This window comes from Bombus huntii, chromosome 14 (genome assembly GCF_024542735.1).
Source record: "Bombus huntii isolate Logan2020A chromosome 14, iyBomHunt1.1, whole genome shotgun sequence".
Classification (NCBI taxonomy): Eukaryota; Metazoa; Arthropoda; class Insecta; order Hymenoptera; family Apidae; genus Bombus; species Bombus huntii.
In genome coordinates this window covers 9,536,574-9,553,330 of record NC_066251.1, presented here as the reverse complement: position 1 = coordinate 9,553,330, position 16,757 = coordinate 9,536,574, and the positions used below count along the sequence as shown (strand labels likewise).

The following is a 16,757-nucleotide window of genomic DNA, read 5'->3' as shown; positions in this document are numbered from 1 at the left end:
TGGTATGATTATATTATGAAGTTATACAGAATTAAATATTGTTACTAGTACGATGGGATAAAAATAATAGAAACCATTTTAACTATCAAATTAACTTTTAGAAGTTTTTAAACACAGGTAAAGTAAGAAAAATCGGCATTATTATAAATAAATTACGGATTTTAAGCATTTATAGGAAATTTAAAAGCGCAAAAATTCCACAGAATGCATATAATATGAAAAAGTAAATAAACTACCCAAGGTATAGTACTTTCTATAATATTTGGTAGGTAAGGCAATCTTTCTACGAAAATTTTATTTTTTACGAATTTGCATAAAACTCCGCAGTCTAGTTCGAAATTATATAGTTTTATCTTCTACTCTAGTTGTATAAAGCATTTAGATTAAAAATGTAATTCTTTACAATATCTACGAAAAAAATGATCAGGAAACTAAAATATGTAGCATATTAGTGACATCAAACGCGTATAGACATACCAATAATTTTGAATAGGCATTTGGTTTTCTAATAGAAAATTTTGTTTTCAACAGTTGGCCATTCAGAGTTTCGTATTGAAAAAGACGCCGCGCAGCTTTCCACTTCCGAGCCTGTTTCGATCCGCCATTTTTTACGTAGGAAAGCGTGTGGTCTGCCGTTGTGTTTTATCGGATTGTTTTACGGAAATACTGACTTGGTAAGTGTTTTAATACTTTCCCCATATTTCATATGTAATTTATTATAAGATTAAAATAACATATAGATATAAATTTATAGTTACGTAGTTGCAACATTGAGATTATGTAGTTATGGTTCGTAGCGTCGACATGAAGATACATGAAGCACGCCATTTCACGTTTATTCAGTTCCCTAATACCATAGCATTTTATATAAATAATTCTCTTTTGTTATTAAAACGTAAAAACTAATTTAGATCTAATAGCATGCGATATAATTATCGTCGAATTGTTTTTGTATATCATGCACAAATAAATTGATGCTAGTTGAACTCCTGATACATACGGTTTGTCGCATGTTGCTCGTCCAGTAAATTTTGATTTTGTTACCCTATAGTAATTTTCTACGTAGTACTTGTATATCATATATTTTAGAATCATACAATGAGATATGGATTTGGTATAGATTTAGTCTTGAAATTCATCACACGTAAGGATCATACGTAGTTTGAATTGTGGAAATAGTATATATTATCGTACAGAATTTTATGCAAGCATTAATAACATTCGTATATAGTAATATTAGCAAAATAGTACAAAACTCTATAATCGTCTTTAATAGTGTAATAATTTATATAATGATTATTATTCATTTACTTCTAAATTGTTTACTAAGCTTTTAATAGAACAAGAAGAAATTAAAAAAATAATTTTTAATGTAACTTTTAATGTAATTAAATATGTATAACAAGTAAAACGTTTTTAACGTGTGTCGAACGCAGCCTCAATACAGCTTGAATAGTCCTTAATACATGCTTTGATGTTCCAATATTGCATGTGAACAAACATATATTATATTCTATATATTATGCTCAAAGAATGGAAATTTAACCTATCCCATTCCAAGAGCGATAAAACGTAAGATTAACATTGGTAAGAAGGAAAATAAATGTAGCGTAGAAATAGTTCCCGCGTTAACTTATTTCTAGTGAACGAAATATAGTTGAAGGTATGTTCGTGATAGGTTTTTGGACACCTCATTCTCACGGTCTGCTGTACTGCAGTTTTCCGATAGGGGTCACTGCTTCAACATCTCACGCACTAGCGGACGCGGCAAGTGAGACGCCATTGTTAGATTGCGTTCTCGTGTATAAAGTCGCGTGCCTATTATCAGCGTTGGTTAAATCATTCGTTGAAAATAATACACAGTATTCTTCGGTGAGTGTGAGAAAGCGTATGGTGTTTGAACGTAAATTTATACATGATAATTAGAGGGTGATTATTACCACAAACATTTCCTAGATTTGGTGCGCCATTTCGACAAGGTCGGTACGCTGTCTGTACTACGTATTTTATAACGCACTACTTGTTCTCGGCTTGTGTACCTTTTCATTGCCCTATCGAAGTAAAAATTGAAAAAATTATATTACCCTATATTTAGAAATTACCAAACTGATTGTATCTGCTAATATTCGTATGCACAAGTGAAATATCTTGGCAAAATTGATGACCTTCGAAATTCGAAATGTTAGATCGTTAGCAAAATGGTGGAAAAAGTGCACTAGAGGGGGAATCTAAACAATCGCGTCACCATTGAATATCATTAATCAATTTTTTTGGAGCTATGTTTCTTTGTACAAAATGAAAGCTTAATATTACATTTCAATATACAATGTAATATGTATGAAAGTCATATTACAGCAAGTTAATTATTTGTTGAAAATACGTGGGATAGAGTAATGTTGAGTGGCGTGTGTTGGTTTGATTATGTTAGCAACAAATGCAAATGCAAAGGTCGTAAATATTCTAAATATACTAGATAGTTTTCTAGTGTTGTTGCAACATAGTATTTATTTTGTATATACTGTATATTTGAAAAAATTGTACAAGTCAGTAACGACTAATATTTGAAATATTTTTTCTTTTGAAATTAGGTTCTACAACGAGCCGAAAATGCCGGGTTTTAGTAGTGTTGGCACATTTAAAATTTTTATCGGTAATTTAGCCGACAAAACATCAAATGCCGATATTAAACCATTGTTTGAAAAATATGGAAAGGTTGTAGAATGTGATGTGGTCAAAAATTACGGATTTGTGGTAAGTTTCCTTTATTCTATGTAACGTATCCATATCGTAATGTATTGATCTATCGTTTTCTCTTTCCTTACTTTACACATATAACTCTGTTGGATAGTTGCATCTTGGTCCAAATTCGACGAGCCTTTAATACATTCATACAACAAATATGTTATAATATATTTTTTAACAGCATATGGAGAATGAAGAAGCAGGGAGAAATGCGATACAAAATTTGAATGGGCATATAGTTCATGGACAGCCGATCAAATGTGAGGCTGCAAAGAGTCGTAAGGGACCTAATACTCCTACAACAAAAATATTTGTTGGCAATCTCACAGATAATACGAAAGCGCCTCAAGTGCGCGAGTTGTTTGCCAAATATGGTACCGTTGTAGAATGCGATATCGTGAGAAATTACGGATTCGTCCATCTAGAAGCAACAGGTGATGTCAACGATGCCATCAAGGAACTCAATGGACAAATGGTGGATGGTCAACCGATGAAGGTTCAAATTTCTACAAGCAGAGTACGACAAAGGCCAGGAATGGGGGATCCTGAACAGTGCTATCGATGCGGTCGCGGCGGCCATTGGTCCAAGGAATGCCCAAAAGGAGGAATGGGAGGAGGACCGGATAGAAATGGATACAGAGACCGAATGTTTGGACGCGACCCGTATCCTCCACCGCCGCCACCACCGTTCCTTCGGGATCGGTTAATGGGTGGTGGCCGCTTTGGAGTAAGTAGTTCTCTTTTTCTTATTTTAGTAACTGTTGAGAATAGAAGTATTTAGTAAGGGGAAGAAAAAAAACAGAAAGAACAGAAATTTGTTATATAGTTGTGATCGTCCGTAACAATATGTTTCTTTATCTGTGTTGCAGGATTACGAAAGCTACTATGACAGGAGAGGCTTCGAGGACACCAGGGATCTCTACGAGAGGCGGTTTACGGGTATGACAGGGCCCTGTGACATGGGAAGTTCCATGTGCGGGCTTGACTTTCCACCAATGACAATGCCACCTCTACCCCCAAGACGAGACCCAATGCCTCCTATGCCTCCTCTAGGTATGGGATCCATGCGCGACACTGGCTTCTCCCGTGGTAACGAGTATGGCATGTTCAGCCGCCGATCACCCCCTCCAAGTGGCAACAATGGCCGGTTCAGGTGAGTAGAGCCAATTTATTGACTGCCCATTCGTCCGACTTAACATTGTGAACGTTCCAGGCTGGATTGACAGCTCATGCGAATTGGGATTCGGTTATTCGTCGACAAATAAGAGTACTTGCTTTACCGTGTATTTTATTCTTTTCTCTTGTGTATTCTCGATCTCACACATATTTTTCAAATATCTCTCTCTCGAGTATATATTATTTTGTGGAAAAATGGCCATTTCTAAATTGCATCGGGCAAATTCAGGTTATTCTTTTGTTCGCGATAAAAAATTCCGAAGCTGCCGTTTCACATTTGATCATTGTTATACAATTTTCGTTAATTTCACATTATTACATCTGTTTCGTTTGTTTCAATTTTTTTTAAATAAAATCACACGATATGTGTGTACGTATACACGCGAGCGTATATATTCATGATTATGCGTATACGTATGCATATACGGTAACGTATAGTCGTATCGTGTATATTACACGTATAATTTTTATTTATTGAAATACATTACATAGTTGAAACAGCAATCGATATTTTTCCAATCCATGTAGATTGTCGACCCGATGCCCACATGAGTGCAGAGTCTGTGTAATAAAATGCTAATGTGTATCATGACGCTTGGACGTTTCTGTACATTCTAAATTTCAGTGCACCTCAGGCTGCGTACCATCTTTGTCCATGAATGCGGGCAACCCTAGAGAGACAGTCCCGGGCCAGCGTTCAAGTCGTGCAAGAGTAAGTCTTTGACCACTTTTGTTAGCGAGTAGTCACACCTCGTTCTTGTCGCTGGCGCGTTGTACTTCATCAGCTTCTATTTTCCTCGGTGCCAACAAAATCCGAGTCTCGACTGATCGTACCTTGAACATGTCGACTGCTCTTCTAGGGATGTCCCTGTTCATAGACTCTCTTGATCCATGGCGTTAACTGCGAGATTGGCCTGTATGTCTCTCATAAATCCTTTGTGTTTCAAGCGCTCCTTATTACGTACATCACTCAACCGGGAGTGGCGCGGAGGCCTGGGATGAAGAAACGTTCCTAAGGAATGCGAACTAGATTTCTTGATCGCACTACCGCGAGCCAGGATGCGATCCTACAATTCTAACACTCTCGTACGCTGTAGATAGAAAAGAAAAGAAAAAAAGGGCTGGCGCGATTTTCAGGAACGACGCCTATCGATTGTCTTTGAAATGTCTCGTAAGTAGAAACCAGCTCTCCAGACGCATTGGACAGTAAGTTTGTTTGTATGTCGGCGTTTCTAATAGTTGTTAATGCCAGTTTCATAGATACGCTTCGGAAACATTCTATTAAACGCGTATCAGTTTCAATGTAGTCTTGGTTCAAAGTAATTTCATCAAATTTTTCAATCGTAATTTTTCGATAGTCAACGGAAGGTTGTAAATCGTAAAGTGTGTATCGCGGAGAAAGAAATTACGTACAGCGTCATAGATAGTTTCGAGTTGTATGTTAGAAGGGGGAAAAGCAAGTTATGATGTACACGTCGTGTATTTCAATAGTTATTTCTGTTTCCAAGTAATCGGAGGAAAGTGTGTAATTCTTTAATTTCTAAGTAATTAGTTTTTACGTTTATTAAAACGAAAAATTTATTTTCTTACGTTATCGACTCTATGATTATATACGTATGATCGTTTTCTTTCAGTTTTTTTTCTTTTTTCTTTTCTCTCTGATTTCAGTTTCATGCGAAGCTTTATCAATCTTAATTTTAGTAAAATTACGTTGTTGCAACGTAAGGATAAAAATTGTATTAATTGATTTATAAAATTGCATTTCGAATTGATTGAAAATGTTAAGTTATCCGTGGAAGTTTCATGAAACCGGCCCCGTGTATTACAATATCGAAGCGAAAAGATATGCAAAAAATTATGAAAACGCGCGTGTACACATTGACACGAGTACATACCTATTCTGCATACGTGCATATGCACACATATACACTGGAACAAATACACAAATTTATGCAGAGAGAGAGAGAGAGAGAGAGAGCGCACGCGAGAAAAAGAGAGAGAGGGCGAGAAAAAGAGAGATAGATGGATAGGGGGAAGAATTTGCTTCAAAATTACGATCCATAAGTTCTTGAAGCTGACTTCTACTCACGAGGTTCAAAGCTTTTCATGTATGTAAATCCATTCGTAAACTTTCAAATAGAAAACAGAGTTGATTGAATTTCTCAATCTTTCTGAATACTTTGAATTTGTTGTTGCATGTAACCTTATTATCCTACATGATCCCAGCCTGGGCTGCAAATGGCTCGTTACGTTCTGATTATATAAACTGATTTATAATTTGAAAGTCGCATGGGTTAAAAATCCAGTCTAACGCTGCCTGCCTTATATGACTGGCCAAAAAAAAGAAGAGAGAGAGAAAAAGAAAGATCCCATGTTCTTATCATTGCGAATTTTGAATTACGCGTCCATTTATTAATTTGTTTTCCTTCTAGTAAATGTACCTCGTATGAAATAAAGCGGATAGAAATACTTGGTTACTGCTTGCATTCAGATATTTTGGATATAATTTAAGTACGCGTAGCTTAACACATATACAAAACTACACATACACGAACAACATATATAAGAGAAATAAGTCTGAGTCGAGTTTACGATTAGTTGTTTGATTTTGAAGCGATAATAGATTCGTTGTCTTGGGTAGATATCTGGTTAGCATGCGAATGCGCGCCACCTTGTGCAGGTTCAAGTTTTAATCCGTATGTACATACGTTTGCACAAGCATTCTTCCGAATAATTACGATTCATTCGGGCAATATATATTCGTCAGTTGATGTTCAAATGTGCATCTGGATGGATAGGTAGTTAACCGTGGATAAATAGCATCTTCCGTAATTGTACACGAGCATATTTCATGTACGTATCCGTCTGTTCCATAAATACGTTCTTCTCTTCCCTTCTTCAGTGATTCTGTTCGTCGTCATATTTGGTCGATGGTAGCGTCTTCCTTTATTTTGTACATTGTCTAAACGTAAAACTGCCTATGAAAATAGTTTCTTGCCGAACCATTTCCGACCTTTTTTTAACTACTTTTAACAGTCATATTAGGCAGCACGCGACAATTTTTCTTGCATTATCCATTATACAGGGACTAATTCACAAAGTTAAGCCTTGGACAAGGGAGCAAGTATGGTGTATATATTGATCTTTGATCATTCGTAGTTTCGATTATTTATTATACCGCTGTTATAGTAGAGGCATGTACGAGGACTTCAGCCGAGATTCATTTGAAGAGCGTAGGTAAGTAGACGTGTCAATTCGGGTTAAAAATTGATCCACACAGAATTTGTGTGTCGAAATGTGTCCAAATATTCGATTGTCAATTGAACTGATTATGCTCTCTTCTTTGTATGCCACGATGCGCCAAATTGCCTCTTCTTCTTTTATATTCTCTTATTATTCCCGGTTATTGGGAAAGTATTTACTGACAAAATTACAGTTAGTACTAGATTGAGATTAAAGCTTGCTGACACGTGGAAATGTAGAAAACTTTAATTATGGTGAATATTTGTTGCAATTGCAGTTATACAGTGTTACGATCTATTTAATTTACCTTTATCCACCTGTTTATCTACTGTTTTAACCGGATAAATTAAAACAACAAGAGAAAATTGATGAAAAAAGAAGGAAGAAAGGCGGTGTGTGGATTTTGCAAAGAAGAGAAAACCGGAGAGTGCTGGTAGAATGTATATATATAACTTGAAAGTTTTAGTAATTTTTGTTGGCATAAAAAGTACACATGCTACTAATACACGTTGCCGAAAATAATTAGCGAGAATAACGAGGAAAAAACGTACTCATTACGGTGTTTCCACCAAATTTCTCCCATGAGTAACTATCTTTCCCCCGTACCTTAAAAAAACTTATATATATATACCGTATATAAATCGTTCTCTCTGTCGGTACGTAGATAGTACGATTTTTCTTTTTTCATATGATATAATACGACGTACCACCCTTGTCTACTTACCTATCCGCCCCTTCTGTATCTCACAAGTTGTTCCTCTCTTAGCTCGTGTGGTTTTTTCCCGATTTCTTTTTTATCGATCTCGTATAACTGACGTAGATTCATTTTGGTTACCAGACCGGGATTACGAGGGCCATCGCCGTCGCGCCGGTTCGCACCATACTAAATCGTCGCGTCGGGCTCGGATCGGTCTCTGTCGGTCTGTCTGTCTCTGTGTGTCGGGTCTGTGTCTGTCGCTAGCAGGAAGCCTCGGGACCGAGATACTCTTGGCCGTCTATGTCTGTCGATCTGCACGCGCGAAGATCTACCATTCGCCCGCTCTATCCGGAAAACATGTACTCTCCCCGTAATGCGCTATTTAGATGAGAATCCCCGCCCGTCCTCCTAAAAATAAAAAAGAGAAGACAAAAAGCAAAAAATATGATACGGACGATTTAAACAAGCAAAAAACAGAATGATAAAGTATTTTATTGAATTTACAGGTTTTTTTTCTATGCCGTCGCCTTTATACCTCCTTTCATTATTATTTTTCTTTTTCTCTGCCACTTCTCCTCCAATTTTCCTTAAAAAAAAAAAGAAAAAAAGAAAAGAATTCCCTTGCACACATTTTATATACATGCATACGTGCGCGCGCGCGAGTGTGTGCGTGCGTGTATATGTGTAAGCGCACACGCATCTCGTCGTGACGTTCGCCCGTTTTCCTTCCGTAAACCTCCCTCATCGGACCTATATGAAGTTTTTTCACGCGTGTCTCGATTCAGTAATATCGAGAATTTTCTCTTTTAATGTAAGAAAAATATATATTTGTCGTAGCATCCTCCTACCGAGACAATCTTTTAACGCGACTCAATTCGTTTTCCTAAATTATATTCAGTTCTTTATCAAAATGCGAGTATTACTAATATTATCGCAAATGCTTAAAAACAAATTCCTTATCTTCATGGTCGTGAAAACTGGTGTAATATGTCGAAGAACGCTGTTGGTAGGACGATGCTATTAACCCTATACATACATAGATACATACGTGTGTATATGTATAAACATGTATGTGTATGTATACATACACGCATGTGTATATGTATATATGTATGTCGCGTCGTGTTCGATGCTGTTTCTGTGACGATGACGCGCACGTAACGTGTATTCTTGTTTCTCGATCGTACGAAACTTCCACGCGCCTCTAAAGCAAAAAGAACTTAATCGCGGCCGCTAATGTGGTAAACGGAGAAAAGCAAGAGTTCTTTCAGTAATACATCGAGTATCGAGATTTGATAGCAAGAATATCGATCGATTTGAAGTTTAATCATAGTACAGAGAGCGCATTAAGCAGAATTGAAACGTATGAAATTAATAATAGCAAATATAACATAGAATATACATCGGGTCCCTTTTTGTAACGTAATTTAGATGGGCGTTTTTCGACAACGTGTCGTAATCACAAAATCGGAGCATCGTTCAAACTTTTGTTCGCCAATATCTAATTGTTCACTTCTCCCCCATTTCTTTTTCTGTCTTTTCTTATGTTTATATATGTATATATATTTTTATATACTTATATATATAAGAAATGGAGAGAAAAGTGGTCCTGCGTTTAATCGGCATCATGCGCGATATTCCTTTATCGTCGCGCCTCGGATAAAATCTCAGTTTGTTCAAGCAAAAACCGAGTTTCGTGATGCGTGTAAAAAATGTGTTGTAAATGACAAAGAACGGTTGTTCGATATTATGCGATGATAATTTTTGCCGTCTAGCGTATGAAGTAACACCCGAAGATGGCGACGATGTGCGTGCGTGTGTTTTACCGATATCGTCTAAATATTCCGCCGTATAATCATAATGCTTTTCGATCCGAGATAATAGGGATACTATCGTATTTATGTGTAACTTTACTTTCAACGAGAGAAGTGCGTGCGGGTTCGACTGTTCGAATCGGTTCCTGATTACCAAACAATAAAAGTCTTAAAAGATACAATTTCAGAGACCCACTAGACTCAAGATGCGCCGATTCTGTATGAGAATCTAAATCTCGGTCGTGCGAATATTATATCGTTAATCTGTAGTAACGTAATATCGTTTTATTAACATATTAGAATTAATTATCGTGAATAATTACCGAAGATTAATACGGCAATTGCAGTTGTGCTCCGTTTAGCTTATAAATGCATACTTACATACACACTAACAACACACGTACATACGCGCGGGTGCGTCCATGATACACCCCTTCATACATACATACATACACACAACACACACACAGATATACCGATAACCACCGTTTTTTCGTTTTGAACAGCGTATACACATTAATGACGTGTGTAATATTTCTCTCCCCCTGTTTTTCCTCTGTTCCTTATTTCTTTGATGATACGACCTGTTTTCAAAGGTAATTAGATTAATGATAATCATACTAATAATGGTTTAAAGAAAGGAATGTAATAACAATGTACTTGTGAAGATTCACAAAAAAGGCGTTTCGTGTTCTTTAATCATCATTTGCACCGTTTTCGTCACTCAAGGTAATGACCACCCTTCCTCCCTTATAACCAGAGCCTTTACTATACCGTCCAGTCCCTATCACCTCCGCAAGGTTTATTATCTAAGAAGACACACGCCCCATATAATCGTTAGTTAAACGGATGTACGCGCTTTTTACTGGCTTCCTGCGTGTCGTGCGTTATAAACGTGCCGTGATCATGAGATACACGATATTGACGATTCCTGAATAATCGAATATGCGTGTCGTCGACCTCATTTTCGTCGTCGCACCCTCTTTATTAAGTAAATCGGCCAACATGCACGTACAGTGTCTCCGCGTAGTTACGCTCCTTATATTCCCTATTTTTTCTCTCGTGATCGCGTAAAAGAAAGATTTAGATTAGTTTTCCCGTTAGAAATCGGTACATTTATATGTTTTTACATGTCTAAGAGAGACACCTAAAATTACATATTTATATAGAATACTGGTATGTAACGTTATAGGCAGAAGGTATTATGGGTAACTAATTTCTTAATAACCATGCTCATTATTCTGTTGTATATACAATAGCGTTATTTCTGTATGCGATTCCTTCGCATCTTTCATTATTTCTTTCGTTATTTATTTGGATACAAGTGAACGATCGCTCTCACAAATCGTGAAATAGCAATAAACGTAGTTGAAATATACAATGAACGATGGTATCAATTTCGTACACACACATACACATGTATATCCATTTTTCGCTGCACAAATGTTAGTATATATTTTTTTTTTTTCATTGTTTTACACATTCTTCTCATTTTTTGGATATCCTGCTGAAAGTATTGCAATTTTTACACACCGAACCTTTCCCCTTTTTTATTACTTAACGATTTTGAAAAAGTTGTTGGACTGAGCTTCTAGTAAGCAATCGTAATAATAGTATCGGTCAGCTTAACGATAGGGCTCGCAATTTACATCTAGAGAAATACTTAAGCATGATCCAAATACCATTTGTAAATAAAATACGAGGAAATTCTATACTATTAAAGATCATATGTATCGTTAAACATGCGTTCTTAAACATGAAACGAATCTTTAGGAAAAATTTTATTAAAAAAGATAGGCAGGCGTATGATACTATTCTACATACGTCTCAGTTAATGTTACGTAATTAAAACATGCGACAGCAACGTTCGACGCGATTAGCATACGCGAGTAAGTCATGGAGCGAGCCAAAAAGAAAAAGCGAAATTTATCGACTGATACGTATAGATACGTATGTACTTATGTTGTGCCATCGTGTTCGGAACTTGAATATGGAAAGCACAATTTCGTCCCATGTTTGACGGCAATTCGATCGATCAAGTCGTCGAAGATTACATTCTACCGGAGTTATCACGTCGATCGGGAACGTCTGCGGTGACCTATGCACGTTATTTCGTAGTCTTACGAACATATCCGCCGTTGAAGCCGTTGCAACCGTTCAAGTTGAAATTCGTCGGGTTGCCGAGATGTGCACAAACTCTCATAAAAAGGTTGACGGTATGAGAATTCCCGAGCCAAGTAGCTATCGGAAATACATACGTACGAGTCCCTCCACGAACTAATGCAAGTGTATCAGTCACTCTATGGTAGACGACGCGTGACGCGCGAATTTTGAAAAGTGAAAGATAAAGCAAAAAAAGATATCCACGTATTAAAGGAAAAAAAGCTGTATCTGAAAACGGAAAGTAAGGCGCAATAGAGATATATTACCGGCTGTATAGAAACCGGGACAACGATATACATTTAACATGCGTATGTGAGGACGGAAGTAAAATAGCCAAAATACCGGGACGTGTTATTCTTCACATGCGCGACAAAAATTATACGTGTCTCGTACCGGGTCGTCGGTTATCAATTATCAAAAAAAGTGATAGAGACGCGCCGCAGAGAAATGTAAAAAGACATTATGCATATTGTAATGTGATGTATGATATAGGACACGATAGAGCCCCTGCCTCAAGCGCTTTTGGACATACTTGGAAGGAGCTGGGCTTTGATGATGTCGATTACGAAAGGAAAAAGAAAAAGAAAAAAGATAAATAGAAAAAGTAAAGGAGGGAAAAAGAAAACAATAAGAGAGAGTTAGAGTGAGATAGAGAGAGAAATTAGCACAACAACGTATCCTATGAGGTGAGATGTAATTGTCGACCAGGACAACTTTCTGTACTTCATTGACAGAGGCACGCCATGACTGACAAATGTGGTGGTGAATGATGATGGTGGATATGGGCACCGCAGATCCCACTTTGGACAAATATGTTGGGTGTAAACCGCAATGTACCAAGGCAAGTTTACTCTGTATCATTCTGATCCGCGTGAAAATGCAAGTAAAACAAAAAAAGCAACCACACGTGTTTTCTTCTCTGAAAATATTAAAAATTCGTATATTTCTTTGTCTGCTGAACTTTTTGAGAGTCATGTTTTCTTTCTTAGGAGATGCAGCAGTGTATGCGCATGTTCATTAAAAACTACGATACGAAGAATATGCGAATATAGGTGTGTCCAGCCTCTAAGGTAACATCGGATATGGTGATACTGCAAATTTGTTCATCCCCAACACTCTTCTCTATGTTATGTTAACACTGGATTTCTTAATATTTTTCTCGAATGTATGGAAGCACAAGAAAAAGGTATCGTAAGGAAAGTAGAATCTCTATTCCTGCACCTTAATGTTCCTTTTTACGTAACAGAAAATTTTTAATGATCGTAACAGTTAGCGTTTGTAACTGTTTAAATGCGCTGTTTTATTACCATGATTTTTTGCTTATCTTCAGTATGATACGACATAAATTGTTCGAATCTTTATTCTTCTTTATCCTCTTCCCTTTTTTTTTATCAAATGTGTAAAAAATGAGAATATATGTATATATCAATACATTTAATAATTAGTGAAAATCAGTTGTACATTAATTATAAAGACATACGATACCTTCCTGATGCAGGATACTGCTATGTATTGTTTTATTTGATCAAAGTTTATATATATCACGGTCTTAGTTTATATTGAAATTTGGTGGTAAGTACAATAACGCTAAGTTTAATAAATAATGCGTACATGAAACATACTATCAGGATATAAAATGAAACAAAAAATTATTCTGTCTGAATTTAATAAAGTATAATACATGCGTATTAGTTGAGCAGTTAAGAAAAAGATAGTATATGTGATCTGTATATAAATAATTCTATTAAATTGTTTTCTTAAATGCTAATTACGTTTTGAACATAAAAATATAAATATTAATATGATTACTTGTAACATGTAAATATTATATATAATATATACCTTTTTTTAAAGATATATTGCATACATTAAAGATAACAGTTGCTTCAAATTTTCTTTCCCCCATGAATTGCCCAACATAATAAACTAACAAGTAATAATATATGCGCTGATGGAAAACTAATAATATGTTGCATTAAGCAAGTGTTATGTAAGTTTCTTCAAGTGATAATAGTAGCGTATCATATTTGTATATCTTTAATAATAATGTATTGCAACATTTGCGAAAAGAAACATTTGATATTAGTAATATAAAAATATTAGTATCATATATAAATTTTCATCAGTCGCTATTCAGTGCAATAAAAATGTTGAGGTAACATATAAAATGACAGCAATAAAGATAACATTGTAATATAAATAGAGTTAAAAGTGCACGTGATTTCGTTGGACTTTGCAACAGCAAGTAACGAATAGCTCCGCCACGAATTAGTGGCGTATCGTCGATATTCATGTATGGTAAATTGTTACTTTAAGTACCCAAAATCTTAACAAATGGCGGTGCACTTACGGTATGATAATTTAATATTGTATATATATATTTTTTATTCTATTATTTATCATTATCACACTTTAATCTAGCTTAGGGTTGAGGTTATGTTCAAATATTAATAGAAGGTTAGGTTTTACACGCCATTGTATCATGCGCTTGCATGATTGTGATTCATTGAAGATGAAATTTGAAACTATTCGAATTTTTTTTATAAATACGTATAAAAATGTTTGTATTGTTTTTTTTTTCTAACATTGCGTGCGTGCGTGCGTGCGTGCATGCGTGCGTGCGTGTGTAAAATTTATGTCCTAAATTTGTAACAGGAATATCATAAAAAATATATTTAGGTTATAATTTGTTGATGCTGTCTTTTTTTTGGAATATATAAATCCTTATTGGAAGAGAGAGGAAGAGAGAGGAGATATATGTATAATATATTAATTTATTTTGAGCGTAAAATATTTATAATAAATTTCACTGAGAAATGGGTTTATACATGCAATTGAGATAATTTCAAAATATTTCAGGGAGGGCCTCCTATTAGGCGTGGGTAATCCTCTTCTTGATATTTCAGCGACTGTAGATAGGAATTTTTTGGAAAAATATGATTTAAAATCGAACGATGCAATTCTTGCTGAAGAAAAACACAAGCCAATGTATGATGAATTAGTTGAATTGTATAATGCAAATTTTATCGCCGGTGGTTCTGTACAAAATACTATGCGAGTAGCACAAGTAAACTCTTTATATTATTTGATGTATTATATTATATTAGTGGAAATATCAAACATTGACTATCCCATAGTGGTTCCTGGAGAAACCACGAGTTGCATCTTACATGGGTTGCGTTGGAATAGATAAGTATTCCAAAATTCTGGAGGATAAAGCACGTGCAGATGGCTTAAATGTTCGTTATCAATATACAAAGAAAGAACCTACTGGTACCTGTGCTGTTCTTATTACTGGTAATGAACGTTCCTTATGTGCTAATTTGGCTGCAGCCACTTGTTTTTCACCTTCGCACATAGAAGAATCTGAAAATAAAAAAATTATAGAAATGGCAGAATACATTTATATTTCTGTATGTATCAACCTAAATCTATTTAATTTGATTTGGTTAAATTTGAACCTAATATACAGTATTTCACATTAAATTTTAGGGCTTTTTCTTAACTGTAAGCCCAGAAACAATCCTGATGATTGCTCAACATGCTTTAGAAAAGAATAAAATGTTCATAATGAATCTGAGTGCACCATTTTTATGTGAATATTATAAAAAACCAATGTTGGAGGCTCTTCCTTATGTAGATATTTTATTTGGTAATGAGGCAGAAGCTGATACATTTGCAAAAGCAAATGATTTTAAAACTACGGATAGGAAAGAAATTGCATTGAAATTGTCACAAATGGAAAAACTGAATAAGAAAAGACAAAGAATTGTTATAATAACACAAGGTCCCGATAATATATTAGTAGTTAAAGATAACACCATAATTGAGATTCCTGCTACAAAACTTCCGAATGATAAGGTTGTGGATACTAATGGAGCTGGTGATGCATTTGTAGGAGGTATAGATTTCTGGTTCTCTAACTGAAAATTAATAACCTGATTAAAAGAACATATAATGTCATTGTTTCAGGTTTTTTGGCTCAACTTGTGCAAGGTAAAAGCATAGAAGTTTGTATAAAATGTGGAATTTGGGCTGCAACTCAAATTGTACAAAGATCTGGATGTACTTACGAAGGGAAACCTGATTTTATTCCTTAATCACACTTAAGTCAGTTAATAATTGTAAATTCTGTACTTAATAAATGTTTTAACAACTTTTTACCTCAATTTCTAGAATCACAGAACAATTTTGTACCTACTTACATCTAAATATATTATTTTTGTATAGCTGCACATTATATTACTTAAAAAAATATTGCATTAGCATATAATGATAAAAATGGTAAGGATCGCAGAAATATTATATAGTAGAATAAAATATATATCATTAATTACTATGCATATACATGAAAAATTTTAGTAGTATTAACTGTGTAGTATATTAATTGAGGAAAGGTAGTAATGTAAACGGACATAATACTAACTAAATGATATTATTTGCTTATATTTTTAATAATACTAGTATTATTTAAACGAATATCATTTTATTTTTTTAAATTATGTAATACGAACCTTTACATTATTTTATACAAAGATTACAGTATTATTATTACACTACTTGTTGATTATATCGTTGTCTTAATTGATACAAGTTTGTACAACATGAAAAGTAGTTGATGTATAATCACCTACGTGCAATAATCTTTTCGCTGATATTGCCAGATGTGAGCGCAGTTGTTGAAATAGTTAAAAAAGCGGCACAACCTCGCAACACGCTTGCGTCGGTTCATAGACACATATATAAGTACATATGTGTAAGGACTTATGAAGCTAGATGAAGATGTAACCATAAATGCACATATATATGCATAAGATATGATTCGTGCAAAAATCAATCGCTTCTTTAAAAAATTATGTGACTTGTATTCTAGACATACAATTAAAAAAACAAAATGGTACATTAGTTAATACCAAAATCAT

The 16,757-nt window shown here is 35.1% G+C and overlaps 2 protein-coding genes across 18 annotated transcripts; both read left to right on the top strand.

Moving 5' to 3' along the window:
• Positions 1–514: 514 nt before the first annotated feature.
• On the top strand, positions 515–13,688 carry LOC126873206 (RNA-binding protein lark). Of its 13 annotated transcripts, none has more exons than XR_007692338.1 (8): positions 516–674; positions 1,679–1,979; positions 2,589–2,751; positions 2,924–3,469; positions 3,612–3,681; positions 3,796–3,895; positions 4,544–4,630; positions 12,825–13,688. XR_007692338.1 is itself a non-coding variant. In XM_050633845.1 (8 exons), the coding sequence occupies exons 3-8, from the start codon at positions 2,608–2,610 to the stop codon at positions 8,046–8,048; spliced, it is 975 nt and encodes a 324-aa protein (XP_050489802.1). In that variant the 5' UTR covers positions 516–674; positions 1,679–1,979; positions 2,589–2,607; the 3' UTR covers positions 8,049–8,474. The 13 variants fall into 13 exon arrangements, 8 of the variants coding, with proteins under 8 accessions (XP_050489801.1, XP_050489798.1, XP_050489800.1 ...); XR_007692336.1 differs by lacking the exon at positions 12,825–13,688 and adding an exon at positions 12,328–12,795; XR_007692334.1 differs by lacking the exon at positions 12,825–13,688 and adding an exon at positions 8,000–8,474.
• A 146-nt stretch (positions 13,689–13,834) lies between these two features.
• LOC126873208 (uncharacterized) lies at positions 13,835–16,004 on the top strand. 5 transcript variants are annotated; one of them, XM_050633849.1, is made up of 5 exons: positions 13,835–13,990; positions 14,695–14,902; positions 14,973–15,248; positions 15,328–15,736; positions 15,808–16,004. In XM_050633849.1, exons 1-5 carry the CDS (start codon positions 13,983–13,985, stop codon positions 15,933–15,935), a joined length of 1,029 nt encoding a protein of 342 aa, XP_050489806.1. In that variant the 5' UTR covers positions 13,835–13,982; the 3' UTR covers positions 15,936–16,004. The 5 variants fall into 5 exon arrangements, with proteins under 5 accessions (XP_050489806.1, XP_050489805.1, XP_050489807.1 ...); XM_050633848.1 differs by lacking the exon at positions 13,835–13,990 and adding an exon at positions 14,017–14,186; XM_050633850.1 differs by lacking the exon at positions 13,835–13,990 and adding an exon at positions 14,299–14,395.
• The last annotated feature ends 753 nt before the right edge of the window (positions 16,005–16,757 follow it).